The 19,310-nt window shown below is 34.9% G+C and overlaps 1 protein-coding gene across 1 annotated transcript in view; it reads right to left on the bottom strand.

Moving 5' to 3' along the window:
• Arl6ip6 (ADP ribosylation factor like GTPase 6 interacting protein 6) overlaps positions 1 to 19,228 on the bottom strand; it is a 35,714-nt gene extending 16,486 nt beyond the window's left edge. Inside the window, exons 1-3 of the mRNA XM_063259103.1 lie at positions 18,315 to 19,228; positions 17,101 to 17,151; positions 6,448 to 6,580 (exon numbers count right to left, since the gene is read on the bottom strand). Coding sequence (XP_063115173.1) covers positions 6,448 to 6,580; positions 17,101 to 17,151; positions 18,315 to 18,756 — 626 coding nt within the window. The 5' untranslated portion in view covers positions 18,757 to 19,228. The remainder of the gene's footprint in view (positions 1 to 6,447; positions 6,581 to 17,100; positions 17,152 to 18,314) is intronic.
• Positions 19,229 to 19,310: the final 82 nt, after the last annotated feature.

Below are 19,310 nucleotides of genomic sequence, written 5' to 3'. Positions count from 1 at the left end.
CCATTAAGTTACTGTTTGAGAATGTATTTTCCTTTTAAAGACTACATGCTTATGGAAAGTGAAAGTTTCTAAGATATCAAATACAGAATGGAAAATAAAAATATATACATAAGAAAAATGAAAATATACACACTGTACTCCTAATCTCAATGTCTAATTGAGATTAGTGATCAAAATTGTTGGTTTCATTAAATATTTTACCAAATATTTACTAGATATCAATAAATTTTAATTTTTTTCTCTCTTGAGGAGTTAATACATTTCAGGGAAACACTGACAATGAGTCTTCTTGATATTTTTCCCCACAAATAATTGTATCTGTTTTAAAGCAAATCTATGTATTTTAGTTTGCATGGAATAGCAAAATACTATTTTAACAAACCAATCAACATTTTATCACCTAATAAATGGTATAGTCAGTGATTATAATTTTTTATTTCAAAATTAGCATATACTAGAAAGAAGATAGCCATTTTCCCTGATTATTGGTTATTTTCATATTTCTCTTCACCTTTGTTTTATTTTTTGAGACAGAGTCTCACTGTATTTCAGGTTGGCCTTGAACTCACTACTGGTTTGCAGCCCAGGCTGGCCTCGATCTCACAATGATCAAATCACCTCTACTTCTTGAGTGCTAGGATTGAAGGTATGCCACTATACTCCACTTGTTCTTTTGAATTTTCAACAAAGGACAAAAATTACTTTTATATAACCAAGAAAAATGTTTATTAACAACAACATTTATTTTAAATAAGAAATATACATGGTGTATTTTTACAAAGATGTACTGTAGCACATCAACGAAAAGTATTAATTTGACTTGGAAGAAAAATTGTGAAGATTTCAACTTTCTTAAAAAGAGGTTATTTCCCTGTACAAGGACTCACTCTACTGGTGACACAGAGAATATACAGTATACTTATTCTAGTATTTTTGAATTGCCTATTTTCCAAACACTAGTGGGTAGTGTTTCCAGAATCAAACTCAACTTTCTTCCAGAAATTGTGTACATTATCATTTGTAGATATATTTCACTTGTAGATATATATTTTGTATATTTTTATATACTAGTATGATATATACATATGTACATTTTTTGCAGTACTGTAGATTGATTCCAGCCCTAATTGTTTATTCAGACAGGATTTTACCAAGTCCTTAAATTGCCCATTCTGAGCTTGAATTTGTAATCCTCCTATCTCAGCCCCCAGAGTGCTGGGACTATAGGCATGTGCCACCACATCTGGCTAGATTATGTATTTTGTATACATGTAGGGCTGTATTAATGAGTACATAATCTAAGACTGTGACCTGACATTATCATACATTAAGACTTTTAAATACTGAAAAAAAGATGCCCTTTACTACAATAAAAAAATGCTGTTTTAAAAAATTAAATTCGGGGCTGGGGATTTAGCTCAGCGGCATAAGCACCTGCCTTGTAAGCAGGTGGTCGTGAGTTCGATCCCTGGTACCGATAAAAAGTTAAAAAAAAATTAAATTCAATTTTGTTAATATAGTAGATCTTTATGAGAACACCAAAAGACTTTTCTGTTCAGTGCTCCAATTATTCTACTATTTATGATGCTTATGAATTATGGTGGTGGTAGAAAGGAAACTGCGAAGATAAAATGATATTCCAGAAAAAAAATGCACCAAATGTAAAGTTCATATCTCAGAATCACGCAATTTACTTGAGGGCTGCCAAGATAATGTGGCATATGGCTACAGTAAAACATACAGTACTGCACAGTATACTGTACTGGGGAAATAAATGAAGATGAATTTGGAAGAGTAAGAAGGGGTCTTTTAGGGAAGGACTAATATACTATACTTAAGAGCTGAACTTTATATTAAAGGCAAGAGAAAAGCCACTGAAGAATTTTAGATGAGAGACAGCTGCAACTAGATTTTTTTTCTGTTTTACATAACAATATAGGGCAAATTAGATGAGTGAAAGTTTGGAGATGTTAAAAATACAGGCCTAACCCTTAATGGTCCAAAAACACTGGTAACTCAAAGAAGTTTTCCTCTTTAGATTATCACTTGAAAACACAAGAAGGACTAGACTTGGCAAAGTTAAATAAACATATCCATAAGGATTTCCAGGCTTAGCAACTGAATAAAAACAACGTCTTAAAGAATAGAGGTTTTCTGTTTTTGGTTTTTCATCTTTTTAAGACAAGGTTTTGCTATGAGTTCCTTGAACTCACTTTGATTCTGGGTTGGCCTTGAAATCTTGAGGATTCTCCTGCCTTGGCCTCCTGGGTGCTGGGAGTGCTGGGATTACATGTATGCCCAGACCACACCTGGCAAGATTAGAGATTTTTAATCCCTATTATATGTAAAACGCTTTCTAAAATCCAACTAGCAAGACCTCCTAGATCTTGGAAATAACAGAATGTAATTCAGAGAAGTGAGATGAAAGTAAAAGAAAAAACGGAGAATAAATTTTTTGCACCTATGAGTCTACTACACGAGACTCATATCCCTTATTAAAGTAATTGATAAACAGGCAGCAGAACATAAATTAGAATTGAACTGTGTATCTCTGAGAAAAATAAACTTTCCAACTGAATGGTACCCATGTGAACTATTAGACAGTATTATACTGTTAGAATAACTTTTATAGTCTAAAAATTGAAAGTATGAAGCCAGCGTGGTGGCACACACTTGTAATGCTAGCACTTGGGAGATTGAGGCAGGAGAATTGTTACAAGTTCAAGGCCAGCCTAAACTACATAGTGAGACCCCGTCTCAAAATGATAAAAAATTAAAAAAAATTGAGAGTAATAATTTATCTATCTCATGCACTCACAATGTATTTGCAAGTATACAATTTGTTTCACATATATAGTGATTAAGACATTTAAAATACATATATACACAAAGGCATACATTTCACCAAAAGTAAAGCCAAATTTTTTAGATTTACATATAAAGCACAAAAATATATGGAAGTTTCCTAATGAAAGCCAGTAGTACTAATTATTAATAAGTTATTATTAGTGTAATTCACATTTATTGTCCCTCAAATATATATTGTTATCTCTACAACCTATCCAAGAGGTAGACAGAAGCTGGAGTAATAATAGCAACAATATACCATAAATTGAAAGGAAGTTATGTCCTAGTCTTCATCAACCCCTTCCCAACTCCCATCTGTAAAATAAATGAGATCTTTGATTTCACTGAAAATTAGTATTTAAAAGTGGAGTCTTCCTGCTACTGGACAGATCACTGCCTACTGAATTTTTTAAAATTCTTTGAAATAGAGTAAATATAGGTTAAAGAAACTGAATGCTATTTGAGTATAAAACACATCCAATCTGGTCTAGAGCTATAAATTGGGTGCCACAGATTGCTGAAAATAATTATAAAAAACTTAAATCCTGAGGAAAAGTCTAATGCACTTGTTAAACTGTTGTAAGTCAACTGTTTGTTACATGAATCTTATAAAACATTCAAACTGTTAATATATTTTGCCTCTGTAGATCCTGTTTGTGTTTCAATTTCCATTTGAATAGGACAACCATCAAAGTTTCTCAGTTTTAAGACAGTTCACTGAATTTAGTCCTTAAAAATACTATCTATTGAATTTTAAAAGCTTTATTTAGAAGAGGTGTCCATAAACTTAAAATCTTGTATCATTTACTTTTAATAGAGATTAGAGCCTCAACCCTAGAGGCATCACAGGAAATATTTTGAAGGCAAATTATGGTGAGTATGTAACACTCAGTCTACTTTTTATAAGTATTTCTACTAATGAAATATTTAATTTTATGAGTTTTTAACAATGTATACTTAATAGAAAAATACTAGTAAAATATTAAACTTTTAATACCTAATAAGTGCTTAGAATGAACACATTTTCAATGTCAACTGTTTACTTAATGAATCTAAAAAAACCAGCAGAAATAAATTCCTGTGTGAACTACAATGGAAACACAAATAGAACTCTGAGGGTTACAGATATAGCTCAGCAGCGTAAGTGCTTGTCTAGCAAACACAAGGTCATGAATTTGATTCCTGGTAGCCTCCCCACACAAAAAAAAACTCTGCCACAAAAATCTTTATTTCAATTATGACACCTAATACAGTATTCTCACATGAGAACAGCATGTTCCATTCAAAACTATTGCTTACACTGATAGCACTTACGTTTTTTTTTTTCCAGTTGACATCTTGCTGATCTTCTTGTTTCTTAGGAGGGTCTTGTGATATTTCACCTGTTTGCTAGTCTGCTCCAGAATGTTTTTGCAGAGTTCTCTGGGCAGATACATACTGTTCTTCTTGTGTTGTAATTGATTATTTATCAATTTCAGTCCCAATTTTCTAACAAAAATTCTCCATATTTGTGCTTGTCATTTTCTTTGTAAATTATGAAACTAATTATGCCTGATATGTTTAGGATCTACTAAAACATAACCAATCTCAAAAATTTGTGTTTTGAGTAACAGAGTTGCTTCAGAACTCATCAATATCTACTCTCCCTTTCATTTTGTTCTAAAATGTGATAATTTCTGGCTTTATCTGTGAAGATTCATTACCAATCTTTTTGTTTGTTTGAAGACAGGTTCTCACTATGTAGTCCAGGCTGATCTTGGAACTCACAGGATCCTCCTGCCTCAGTCTTTCAAGTGCTGGGATTAGAGGTGTGCACTGCTATGCCCAGTGTCACTATCTATCTTATCATCATGGTATAGTATTAACAGCATCAATACCACTTTGCTCTCCTTTGCCATATACAAGGCCAACGTTATGTCTTTCTGAAATCCAAATACTGCACTATGTATTTCTGTTTTGTGAACTTGCAAAGTATTTTCAGGAATCTTCACTTTATTCTTGTCAATAGTGCCTGTGCTGGTCAACTAGTGTTTCTTCAGCAAATATATATCAAAGAGTAACTAGTGAACCAACTGTCAAATGTGATAGTTATTTGTAGTGTTTTTGCATTTCGTTTTCTTATTTTTTGGGTTACTATTTGAATAGGTGTGACAAGCCTTTCACAAAGTCATATATTGTTACTGCATGAAGAAAGATCTTGTGGCTGAGTTCCAGGATAAAACTTCTAAATTCAAGGAGTACAATGTCTTCACATCTACCAAGGCACCACTTTTTTTTGAGACAAGGTCTTGCTATGCAGTTCAGGCTGGCCTTCAACTCACTTTGTAGCCCAGACTGGTCTTGAACTTGCAATGATCCTCCTGCCTTAGCCTCTTGAGTGCTGTAATTATAAGCATGTGGCCTAACAATCTTACCAGGGCATACATTTTTGTATCATATTTGGTCTATTTAGCATGTATTGTCAAAAGTTTCAACAAGCACAAAATGATGCAAGTTGTTCGTAAGCTGTCACATATTTGGCAACAGTTCAAAACCTTTCAAAAATGAATGAACAGCAGCCAACTTGTCTAATTTCTTTTCTTCTTTGGTGGGTCTTGTCAAAATGTAAGCAATTTTAAAGGAAACCAAATGTCTGGAATGTCATTACTGTTCTAAAAATCTCAACATTGCATCTGTCATTTTATAAATCCTTTAGACTGTGAGGAGTAAAATGATAAAGTCCTGCTATGAAGGCTTTTAAGTTCATATGAGTGATAAACATATTTTTAAGATTGTTATTGATGCATACAAAATGTTTTACTTTTATTTCATTATTAGTATTTAAAAACATCTTATATCATATCATCCATTACAGACAATTTCAAACATTGAATTGTGGTATTGGCTTTCATCCAATAGGTTTCAGCCCTGGCAAGAACCTAGTAACATTTCTGGAACTAGTTCTAATGTTAGATTGTTCAAGTATACATGACCATTTTGCAGCAGTTTGAATAATCAAAAATATTTATTACTTATATTTATATTTATTATTTATATTACTGTTTCCTTCCTCATCTGAATCAAGGTCTTCATTCTGTACTTCTTGTCATAACTTGCTAACTTCTTTGGCTTACATGATCCAAGTCATCAATAGTAGCCAAGTAACCCATCGTCTTTCAGTCTCCTTCTGAAGTTGTACAACTGAATTTTCATGCAATATTGTACTAAAATATTGGGCTAATTCTACAAGACAAATTCTGTAAGACAATATTTAATAAAGTTATAAATATACAAAATATGAGTGCATAACGTGGGTAAAACTCACCTGTTCGCATTTTGATATATATACACTCTGCTGTTTGTCATGTCAAGTGAGTGAACCCAAAGATTGCTTCCTGTAGTCCCTCAGTACAGCTAATGAGATGCAAAGCCAACTCATTGTGTTAAAGTACATATTTTCATTAGAAAAGTATGGTATAGGTATCTGCTACCTGAGTAAAGAACCAAGTTATAAATACACAGCTTCTTGCTTCCCTTTTAGTATTTTCAAACAACTTGAAATGAGATAGGGAAAAAAAAAAAAAAAAAAAAAAAGAAAGAAAAGAGGCATATTGTACTTACTTGAACCTGGCAGGTGAAAGTGGAGTAGGAGGAAACATTCCTGGCTCAAAAGAATCAAAATAAGTCACTGTCCAAGAAAAGCTACAACACGAGAACCCAGCAGTTAGGGATATTATAAGCAGAGTCCAGAATCCTTAATGAGAAAAGAAAGGGAAAAAGTATTAACACTAAAACAATTTAAACTAGTGTCTTCATGTTCAGAAGATCATGTGTATTTCTGGCCTTCTGAATATTATGTAAACAACATCACAATAAGACATCTAAGTTTAATACAAACTGACTTTGTACTTCTAAAAGTATAAACTATTAAAGCAAAATGAAAAATCACATCACTAAATATTTTAATTAAATTTATAATATGTGGAGCAAATTCAATTTAAGAATATTTTATAAAATGCAACTACAGGAAACACGGTTAATACTTTTCATAAGGAATCTTGACAGTTTTCATTCCAGAATCACACTGTTGTTCACTACTTAGTATTAAGTGATTTCCTTTCATTCTACATCATAGGACACATGAATCAACTGCGGAGTAGCTATTCCTATGAAAATTATAAACAATCTGATTTTTTGGTAGGTGGCACTGATTGTAGGGCTTTGTGTATGTAAGCAAGTACTTTTCATTGAGCTATATATCCAGTCTTTTCTACTTTGTGACAGGGCAAAACTTAGTTGCCTACAGACTGTCTTGGAACTCTGGGTTCTCCTCAATACCTGGGTCTACAAGTGTGCACCACCAAAACCAGTTCCTCATCTTATTTACCCCTGAGTTGGGATCCCAGAGCCTACCCACAGCCCATTTTGCAACTGTGTATTTCTCCCACAGAAATCAAGTCAAAAGCTTGGTATTATAGTGAACTCAACGGCAGGTTGAGGAATGAAAGAGCAGAGGCATAAATGAGGCAAAGACATAAAAATAAATTAATTTGAAGATTTTCAGATACTTCACATAGTACAGTTAAGGATATTAAAAGGACAATGACCTGTGCAATGGTTTACATCTGGAGTGTCCCCCCAAATCTTCATGAGACTTCTGCCTAGAGTTACCCTATGATGGATTAAAAATAAGTCAAAATAAATCCTCTTTTAAAAGTTGTGGGTATTAGTACTGTTTCAGCAACAAAGTGACTAAGACAGCTTTTTGTTTTGGAGAATCTAACACCATGATCAATGGCCTCCTACCTTTAGAAGGAATAAGTGATTTTACTTTGGCAAGTTTCCAAACTTCAAACTTCATTTATTCATTTACAAAACAAAACACAATGAGTGACTTCCATATGTTTGTTATTATATTACATGATAGGCAAAGGGTAGTAAATAAAATAGAATTCACCAGAGTCTTTATGGTGTAATTCTGGGTAAGAGAAAATAAGTGTAAAAATAAATAACTATAGATTGTGATAACTATTTTTGAAGAAACAAAAAGTTATTTTTCTCAGGAGGTTACATCAGAATTCAGACTAAGAACATGAACTTTTTTTCTTGGACAGAAAAAAAGCTAACTCTAAAGTTCACATGATAAATAGTTGCAGTCAAAGGAAGATTAATCCTCTTTGATATTGAAGTATACTGTAGGACCTCAATATTTTGAAATAGTTGATACAGTACTGATAAATGAATAGATCCCCATATACCACCACCCCCCAAAAGCAGAATAGAGTTTAAAAGACAGGCTAACTAGAGTCAATTAAGCCAGACATGGTGACTCACATCTGTGATCCCAGCACTCAGAAGGCAGAGGCAGGACGATCGTTGCGAGTTCAAAACCAGCCTGGGCTACAAAGTGAGCTCATGGCCGGCCTGAATTGCACAGTGAGACCCTGTCTCAAAAAGATAAAAATTAAAAAATAAGAATAAAAAACAGTCAATTATGGTCAGGGATGGTGATGCACGTCTGTAATTCCAGCACTTTGGGAGACTACAGCAGGAGGATTGCCAATCTGAGACCAGGGTAGGGCAAATTAATGACTAGCAAGAACCTACCTCAAAATAAAAAGGAATGGGGTTGGTGATATAGTGCTTTGTGAAAGCCTCAGGTTCAATCCCCAGTACACACACACACACACACACACACACACACACACACACATTTTCTCATTCAGTGAAGACATCACATTAGAACAGGAAAAAAAAATTTCATTCATATACCACACTTTATCATTCTAAATCACAGAACAAACCAATGACCTAAATATACAGGTTGCTAATTCAAAAACACTTATAATCTAAATATCAAGATGTAAGGAACCTCTCACCATCACCCCCCAAAAGATGGAAGGAATCACTGGCTAGAAGTCATTAGCCTTTCCCAGAGAAAAATCTTTTTAACCATAATACAAAATTCATGAGCTACGTTAAGATCTACAAATCTGATGGGACTTCAAAACAAGATATTAAATCAGCACCAGCTATTAGGTTGTCTTGTTTTCTTCAAAATAGCTGTATATATCATCACAGACAATAATATCAAACAGCCCAGAATAAAACCATTCCAATTAATGAGTGAAAACTTTATAAGGCTGTTGTTCTTCTGTCTCCATTGCTTTTATCATGTTGTATCTTATTGGATTTTATTATATGTGATAGTATAAACAAAAATTTTTAGTGGCAAAGAGATAACATAGAAATCATTGTTCATTTTCTGTTAGCTGGTTCTAAATACCCTGCAATACTTTCACTCTCTTGAATCGTTTCACACTGTCTTGATATGTTTGATGCTATAGTAAGCTATACTCAAATATTTCAAGGAAGGAGACACTATGGTAACTACTATGTTGGGTTATCTTGTGGTGAAATACTATGTTGCTTAAATTGTTCTGATCTGCATTGTTATGTTGTTACAGCCTCTTTTATCTCAATCTCCCCCTTTTTAAAAAATTTATCTTTTTATTAGTTTTTTAATTAAGGGAATTTTTTTTTAAATTAGCAGGATATATTATAGTAACTTTTTTGATTTCCTATTAACTTGACTTGAAGTCCTGTATTGCTCTCACCATCTTGTTCTGACTGATTTTACTCTACTCTGTTCTGTTTGATAGTATCAAGTTTGAGGGTATAGGCAACTACTTTGAAGGCAATAAGATTCACTATGAACCTTATGCATTCCAGTTTGACTATTATCTTCTTTTGAAGTTCTGTAATGTCTCCAATGTTTAGATTTTATTGGTTTTGTTCTGTACTGTTTTGTTCAATTTTATTATACCTAATGATATAGGCAATTCTTTTTAAGGTAGCAAGAGGCATTATGGTAACCATTGTTGATTACCTTGTATTCTGTTTTTACATCATGTATTATGTCCATTCTTTGTTTTGACTGACTGCTTTGTTTTGTCACATTTGGTTTTATTCTCTTCCAAAAAAAAAAAAAAGTAATAAGAACTGTGGGAGTAATAAAACCCCAAATGTGTAAACATTATAGTAAAAAAAGAGAGGAAAATAAAGTGCTCTAAAGGATACAACTGCAAGTTTGTTTAGGTGTGTAAGAGTGATGACCATATCACTAAGTTTTTGTTGGATCATTGAACACAACTGTTTGCAGTTTCACTGTTTGAATGTCCACTTTGTATGCTTTAATTTTGTAACTTGAACAACTATTTCTAAGATGATAATATGTAATCTATTAACTAGTGATTTCTTACTGTTTATCTTTTTTGAAATTCTGTATTACTTGTACCCTTTTACTGTTTTTTTTTCTTTAAATAAAATTTTAAAAAAAGATCTACAATTCTAACAGGTGTACATGTACACAAACACAAAAAACTAAATTTACACAGCAAAATTAAATGTCAAATCAAAAGTATTTTAAATAAAAAATATATTTGCAATTTACAGGTCAAATTAATAGTAGGTATCATTTTTACCATTATCAACTGATAAAAATTCAACAGTCGGATAACATTCTCTAATACTGAGTCTGTGAATAAACAAATTCTGCATTGCTATTGAGGGAGTGAACTGGTAAACCTCCACGGAGAGCAATCTGGCAGTTATTTGGTGAAATGACTCATTAACATATCTTTTCCACACATACACCCATACATATAAAATCTATGCACAGTATTATTCTCTATACCATACCATTACTTATAAAGACTGGAAACAATCTAAACGATCAGCAATGAAGGCACAGCAGCACCCGTTAAATACAGGCCATAAGTTCCAAGACCCCCAGTGAATACCTGAAACTGCAGGCAGTACATATGTATGTACTGCTATAAGTCCTGCATCTCTTACACATGTAAGTTTAATTTATAAATTAGACACAGTAAGAATAATGTTAATAAAGTAGAACAGTTACAACAATTACTGTAACAAGTTTATGAATGTGGTCTTGTGTCAGTAATCACTTACCAGCTGACCTGGTAGCTAAAATGACTACTTAGTAATTAATGGGTGAATAACATATACAACATGAATGTGCTGGACAAAAGAATGACTCAGGTCTCAAGTAGGGTAGCTCAAGATTTAAAACAATGTCCAATTTGTAACTGCAGACGAGAAGGTGTTATTGTACTATGCTTAGTTAATTAAGTATATCTACACACTATACAGCTGTAAAAAAAAGCAATTTATTATTATGAAAAGAACTCCAAAATACACTGAACCAAAAGATGTAAGTTCTGAACTATGATACACTTTAGATAAAAAAGAAAAAAATAATGTATCATATAGATACATATGTGCATATATCCTATATATGGAGAAATGAATAAACATTATACTTACATATATTAATAAAATGGATTATTTGTGTTTGGGAACTGAACGATAAGCTTTCAAGGTATCTTAAAGAAAAAGCAAGCAAAGACAAAATAACATTTAAAAATAAGTAAATATGAGGCTATCAAAGCTTTTCAAGTCTTTGCACTTAATTATTTTAAAAGGATACCACCTGCCAAATTTTGAAAGTACAGACCAGTACTGTATTCTTGAATTTTTCAGAAATAACTACCATTGTACATTCTCAGTAATGCTTCACATTGGTCCTTTTAATTATTTTATATATTTAAACTAACCCAAAACTGCATCACTGATAATCATGTCACAATGATAGGCTTAAAGAGTGCATTGTAACATTGTGGTCTAGTAGTGCTTATATTTCTGGCAATTACTCAACTCCTTTATGAATAAGCAGAAAAACCACAGAGGTTAACAGCCAACAGAAATGTTACAAGGCATGATCTCTAGAATTCTCAAAATCAAAATCTTGTAACTGACGATTTATAAACTAAAACTATATTAAAGTTGTTCCTGAAAGCATATAAAAATGTAGTCAGTTTAAAATGTTATGCCATTCCTAATAACAACCAGCTAAGAGTTTGTTGTACATCTTTCAGAGATCTGTGTAATGCAGGAAATGTGGAGCTAGTGATAAAATGTATTTTCTCAGTACATTTTCCACAACTGAGATTCTTGCCAGAAAAATTGTTCTACACTTTGCTCTTCCACTTAATATTATATAATGGAAGCCTTGTCAGTTGTACATTATTATTTCAGTATTCACTTTTTAAAAATGTACAAGTAACTTTCTTGACTTAAGCATAATAAGACTATTATAATATTTGAGGCTAGGAATTTTTATACAAACTAGTGTAGTCAGTGCTAATAGAAATCACGTTGAGTCTATGAAAAGGAAACAGCTTCTGTGCTAGGCAGGGCAATATATGCCTATACTTCCAGCTACTCAGAAGGATAAAGCAGGATTCCTTGAGCTCCCAAGTATGAAATCAGCATGGGCAACATGGCCAAATCTTTTCTCAAAGTGAACCTAAAAAAATAAGCTTCTGAACCGGATGTCTTTGGTGCCTGCCATTCTTAACATCCTTTCTTTGGCAAGGACCAGATCTGTAGCATCTTTCAGTATCAAGGGCTCTCCTTGTTTTTGAACTATTAATTTAGGCTATAACTGTGATGCTTCCAAGATGCTGTACATTTGCAGAGAAAGAACTGACATTGAGTTTAAAGATGATGGTAGGGGCTGGAGATGTGGCTCAGTGGTAGAGTTCTTGCCTTGCATGCATAAAGCCCTGGGTTCGATCCCCAGCATCGCACACATGTATGCACAAAATATATATCCCAAAAACAATGCTAAATCATCTGAAGAGTTTATCAGTTATTCTTCAAAGCAATGAGACTCTATCATGACTACTTATCTAGAACATTAGAAACATGGTAATAATTACCAAGAGAAAGCACATGTTAGAGATGACCCATTCTTGGAAGATTCAGAAAAATTCTTGGCTTCTTACAGTGAAGAATAATCAAAACCCTGAATTTGACTTTTATTTGTTCTGTGGAGACACTAAGCTATATCCCTAAATCATTCACCAAGTTGCCCAGGCTAGGCTCTAACTTGCAGATCTCCTGCCTCAGTCTCAGAGTGACAAGTTTACAGGCAAGCCCCCTGCCCTGATCTTTATTTTATTTTATTTTTTTGAGATAGGGTATCTATGTAGCCCAGGCTGGCCTCCTGCCTCAGCCTCCTTGTGAGAGTTGGCACTGAAAACAAGTATATGAAGCACTTTTCATCTAAGTTGTAGATGTGGCCTGTCCTAAAGAGTCAGCTAAGGACTCTGCAAATGGAGTATGGCATGACTTGGAGCCCACAGCCTTGTAGCTACAGGATGTAGACACATCTTCTGTGCTATTCCCAACTTCATCAACTCAAGCCTATCAGCCCAGTTCCCAATGCTACCAGCTTAAGTGTAACATGTACCTTTCTCAAACTATCTTTTGAACTTCCCTAAGAATGCTTTTGTTCTCTTTAAGCATGGAAAACAGACTATTTCTTTAATAAACAGAACAGTCATCAGCCCTCTCCTCATGTCATGAGTCTTTCATTGTGTGACATGAGCCATCACAAATCAGCCCCAATATTAGTAACTGAGGAATTATACTCCTGAGTGTTGGGGATTACAGGTATGTGCCACCACACTCGGCCCTGACATTGACTTTTGAACTAGCATATTCATCTTTTAATTTGATTCCACAATCTATTAAGAAAAATGATACAGTATTATCCATAATTGAGGAGTAACAACTACTTTCTGTAAAAATTTACAAATGACATGGTACAATTTGTGTAAAATTGTATATATGGCTTAATCATTAAAAGAACAACTAAAATAGAAGGTCATTTTGTTGTACTTGCCAATGTTGGAAATGGTACTAATTTTGTGAAATATGGTAAAATGAAAAAAATGAGACAAAGACCAATGTGGAAAAATTAAAACAATTTAGCACTGTACATAATCAGTACAATCTGATCTAAGAATAAGTCTTCAAGAGGAATAACTGAAATGTAGTATTAACCAAATTAAGAGGTTTTAAAAATTACTCTTACAAAATATGCTAATCTTAAGGGACTGCTGGCATGACAATTACACAAAAAGAAGCCCAAATCCTGAAAACTCTGTAGCGTGACTTTATTGTTACCCAAGAAAGATTACAGAAGATGAGCTCCAAAACTAGTTCATAGTATCAAGCATATACTCTTGGGTAAGTAACATCACCAGTGAAGATACACACAATTGTACCCTCATCCTTTAGTCCACAAAAATCAATTAAATTCCAAATGCTTTGATGCCACATCATCATGAACCTTATTATTATTATGTTTTAAGAAAACTATCGAGAGCTCCCTAGGAAAAATTCTTTCAGATAAAACACTACCAGAGCTTTGTATCAATTTCTTTGAAGTCAGGTTTATTAACAGACCTTTTGGGCTTACATTGTTTTTGTTTTTTTTTTTTAATCTGTGATTTAAGTTACTTTTCTCACTATTGAGACAAAATATCTGAAAAGCACAGATAAATGAGGAAAGGTTTATTCAGCTCACAGTTTGAAGAGGTTTTAATTCATAGGCAGCTGGCTCCAAAACAAGGTAGTGAGGCAGAGGGGCATCACACAGGCTAAACAGTTTGTGTCAGACAGAAAACAGTAACACTATCCAAGCAGCCAGCAGTTAACAGCTAGCAGCAAGCAACAAGGGACAGATATTTTCTATCCCTTTATGTAGTATCCAGATTACCTGTCCTTGGAGAATACAGCACTCATACCCACAGTGGGTACCCTTAAACCTACCCATAACTACACCAAACAATCAGTGCACTAATTTAGTAATCATGCACCCTTAATCCTAGGGTGACCCACTCTAGATTCAATCACCTCTGAAAAAGTCCCACTCATGACTGCATGAGGCCTTGGGCGGGGGGCGTCTAAACATAAGTTATAACGATCTGTTAATAGTCATCCTTGAAGGATTTCATCACTCCTGAATACATTTTTTAAAAATTAATTCAAAGTCTTAACGTGTATCTCAAACTGCCTCTTCAACTACTATACTACCATCATTTGTTCTTAAGTCTCACACTGAACAGAATTTAAAATCTAGAGGTACTTTTGGACTCAGATTAAATTGCAGAGCAAAAATTTGCAACATACAAAAATTTTTATCAGTGTAAAAAGATCATTATGGTAGAGAACTTTTAAATACATAGAAAATATTTATCTAGCTCTCAGGTTTCTAGCAAACAAGCAAAATAAATATAATACAATGAAAGTACTGCCATATGATAAGAGTATATATTACTTTTTTATTTAACCCAATAAGTAATTTCAACAATAGATTTTTTTATTTAAGACTTGGGCTGTTTCTTCATGTGAAAACTTTACTATCAATTATGCAAAGAGTAGGATATAATTTCACAAGCATTTCTTCAGGGGTAAAACAAGAAGAAACCAACTCAAGATATCAAAGAGAGAACTGGCCTATGTTTTCAACTACCCAGTCTTAAGAATTGTAATCAGAGACTAAAAATAAAAATTCTGTAAAGATGCTAACCTGTATTTTTCTCCCAGACAGGCCAGAATTTCAGCTTAGAACAATATAAGAGCAAGTGTTAGCACAATGACTTCAACCTTACCAGAGTTTAATCATCTTAGTACTGTAACTCTGAAACAGGTTTTTAAGAATATTATGATGGTAGAGAAGACTATTTGATATCCACATGATATAACAGATACATGTACTCTGTATATAACAATGCTTCCTTCAAAATTAATCCCCAGGATTATGACTGAATTAACCTATTAAGTGATGTTGGTTGTATTTATTCTCTGCATGATCACCATTTCCTATAAGCATATCTTGGCATAGCTGTTATTCATAGTTTTTGTGGTATAAAAACATGGTAGTTTTGCTCATTCTTGAATACTGATAATAAATTCATGCCAGAATCAGACTTAGAAATTGATCTTCCCATTGCTCTCACAGCATTAAATATCTATCAACGCATACCTAAAAGCAATGTAAATTATTTAACTGGATTGGAAAGAGGAGGTAGGGAAGGGGTAAAAGTTCCATTATATTTTTTTATATTAAGCAAACCATTATACAAGCTTACAATCCCAGCTACTATACTCTGGAAGCAAAACAGGACCCCTAGCTTGAGGCCATTCTGAGCGATTTAGTGATATTCTTCTCAAAACTAAACAAAAAAGTTGGGAAAGCAGCTCAATGATAAGAGTTCTTGCCTAGAGGGCAAGAGCTGGGTTCAATCCCAGCACTACAAAAAAAAAAGTCTAAAAAAAAAGAACTGCCACCCATTTAATTTATAAATATGAAAGAAACCAAGTTTACTTTTAAATAGCAACAGGCTAGAATTCATGCCTAGTTCTTAAGGTTTTCTTTCCATTGTACTGAGTGGGTAGATAAATGAATGATATGAAAAGTCCTGGCTGTTTTCTAGAAATGAAACAGTATAACAAAATTGATAAAATGAGTAAAAAGTATGTGTTTTCACATGCAAGTTGAGAACATAACACAGAAAAATTTCCACAGAGTATTTAGCAAACTAACCTCATTATTTGAAGATGGCCCTTTCCCCTTCTGTAAAAGGAGGTAGACTAGATAGGGTCACTGTGATGGCATTAGCTTTAGAGAGATAGACGAGTTTAGTGAAGATTCGGGAGTGGGGGATGACATGCCTATCCAGAGTAATCAAATAAGTGGCTAATAAATCAAATGATTACATCTAACAGGAGTAAAATACATGCGGAGAATTCGAAATCCTCCAAGATCATTTTGACAGAATAAGAAAATACAGCAATAAGAAGTTCTTTTTCACTGTAAACTTGGAAACTATAGCATTTTGCAGATGCTGCAGAAACTCAAATTTGACTCTTAGTCATAAATCTTCAAAAGTATGATCAATGACTTCCTAATTTTTTTTAAAAAGTTGCTTATAAAATTATATGAACTTAAATTTCTTGTGAGGCTTGCATACACTACTAACATGGGCTAAGTTTGTAAAGTTTTTGTTTTTCAATTCCTTCAAATAATTCTGGACAGCCTCTATCAGCAGTTAACTAGAAAATCCTACATATGTGCAGAACCTGAATCATATACAGTTATGTTAAAAATGTTATACAGTTATGTTAAAAATGAAGTTATAGCAAATGCATAATACGTACATTTACACACTACAGATGTGTATATAACAAATCTAACCATATACATGTAAATGAGAAACAGGACTAAATCAACTGCAGATAGGAATACATTATTTTATTCCAAAGTCTGCATAGTTTAAATATAATTTGGAAAAAACAAAGATTAGACCAAAGTTAAATCAAGTGACAAGTTCATACCTAACAGCCCAGTATCTACATCTTCAGTTTTCAGATTCTCAGCATGCAACTCTGTAAACACAAAGAAAGGTTTAGGCAGAAAAGTAAGATCATTTTATAATTTCAAGAGTAAGCCCAAGACTTGAAGACATTATGAAACTATAAAGTGCTCTGGTGCTGAACTGGGTCAAATTCTAATTTGATTTATTAGCTACATGACCTTCCACAAGCCAGTAAGTTCTTTATTTTGAACACATTTTACGTGACACAAATTTAAGAACATATTATACTAGACTGAGTTCAGTTCCTTTCTCTACTCTCCAAAATATTATCGATGTTTTTTGCAATGAACTTCCATTTTGCTGACTTTATAGTACAAAAGTGATCTCTTGGCAAAGAATAGCAAGTTCTCTACAAAACTATCAAGTTACAGAAGGGGTAAAAAGGGGGTCAGGAGTAATAGAGAATTGGTAAAAGCAGTCAAACATTAAGTTTTTCCCCTCGCTTGCAGCTTCTTTTTCAATAATTTGGCCAAGATGAGCCAAAGTGAGAACTGAATGTTTCCACTGTAATAAATACCCAGTCCATGCAAGCCTTTGAAAAACCTGCATAACACACCTATTTTACTTCCAACTTGGCCAATATTTCAACTTCAGAGACAGGAAGATGAAATTAGTAGAGGGAGGAAACTGTATTTTCTGCAATAAAACTACATGGTATATCTAGCTGCAAATAAAGAAGCTATCCTTAAAAGTAATCTGGACTGGGGTACGGGCAATCCCCGTTCTTCAAGAATTCTTAGTATACCAATGAATTAGGGGACAGCACACTTTTTAACCACTTGTAGAGCAAAGGCTATTTATCTTTGCATACACATACACACACACACACACACACACACACACACACTATGTATAATCTATTTCAAATGCAGGCACTTACAGATCCCTCTAATGGCAGGTATTCTACGTTTTGCTTAAATAATCAAACTAAATATTTTACTGACTTTAGTATCCATTTAATCAACACAAGTTCTTAAAAAGGATCTCCTCACCAGGCACCAGCGACCTCCATCTATGAACACAAAACAAAAAGGGAAGAGCAAACAAAGGTATACATCGGGGCTGACTGGAAAGCGGCTGCCCATGCACAGCAGGAAAAGATGTGGATGGAGGTCACAAGCCGCCTCCAGGCTCAAGTCTACCTCAGATACTTTCAAAGCTTGTGCTCAGTACCTTTAACGACCAGGTACGCGATGGCCAGCAGGAAAGCAAGGAAGACGGCGAACAGCAGGGAACAGAGAATAGAAAGAATCTGGATAGGCCACCGCCGAGCCTGAGTCCGGCTGCCCGCAGCCGCAGGGAAGATGCCGTTACGTTTGTCCAGCAGGACAGGCGAGCCAAGTCCTCCAGGTGGGAACGGCCCACCCCTTCTGGGCTCGGACAACGCACCGGCCGAGAACTCTGCCCGCAAGTCGCGGGCCACCTGATCACTGCCTCCCTCCTCGTCGACTTCACCTTCACCCCAACTCTCTCCCTGAGTGAAGATGGAATTCAACGGCCGAGAGACAGAGGCGCGGATACCCTGTCGGCGACTCCGCGGACCCTGATGGCCCGTGCTCCCGAGGAACGACATGGCGGGAAAGACCAACGGACCTGAAAGGGGCGTGTCTCCCATAGCCCCGCCCCGCCAAGCACTAGCCAATCAGAGATCAGTGTCGTCACGGCCTTTACCATTGGACCCACACAAGTGGGGGTGCGAGAACGCCCGGAAAAAGACACTGCCGCGTACTTTCGTTTCCCCTCCCTGCAGCGCATCTAGGCCCAACACCTCTGCTACCGTCTCAACGCCTCTAGGCAAACGCGCGTTCTGCCAGCCCTAAAGCACTCTTCTAGACGCCGGATCCTAGCGCCCGCCTTTGCCCACTGATAGGCATTGCCTTATTAGCTCCCTTCATTATTGACAGCTCAGCGCTCTCGCTGTGCCTTAGCTGCCCCTTTGTTTCTCTTTTAGGTTCTTACCCCCGCACCTATCACAACTTCCCTCTTTAGGCCAGGGATCTAGCAAGCATGAGGTCATGAGTTCAAACTCCCGTACAAAGAAAAAAAATTCCCTCTGTGCTGCCCGACACACCACCTTCTTCCTTTTTCCCCCATACCCCTGTCTCTTTCTCCCCCAATCTCCTCCCTACGCGGTGAGCGCCGGACACAGGACTTGAGGACTCGATCCCT

This window comes from Cavia porcellus, unplaced genomic scaffold (genome assembly GCF_034190915.1).
Source record: "Cavia porcellus strain 051 isolate PalLab524CR breed Dunkin Hartley unplaced genomic scaffold, mCavPor4.1 scaffold_12, whole genome shotgun sequence".
Taxonomy (NCBI): Eukaryota; Metazoa; Chordata; class Mammalia; order Rodentia; family Caviidae; genus Cavia; species Cavia porcellus.
This window is presented reverse-complemented; position numbering and strand designations above follow the sequence as displayed.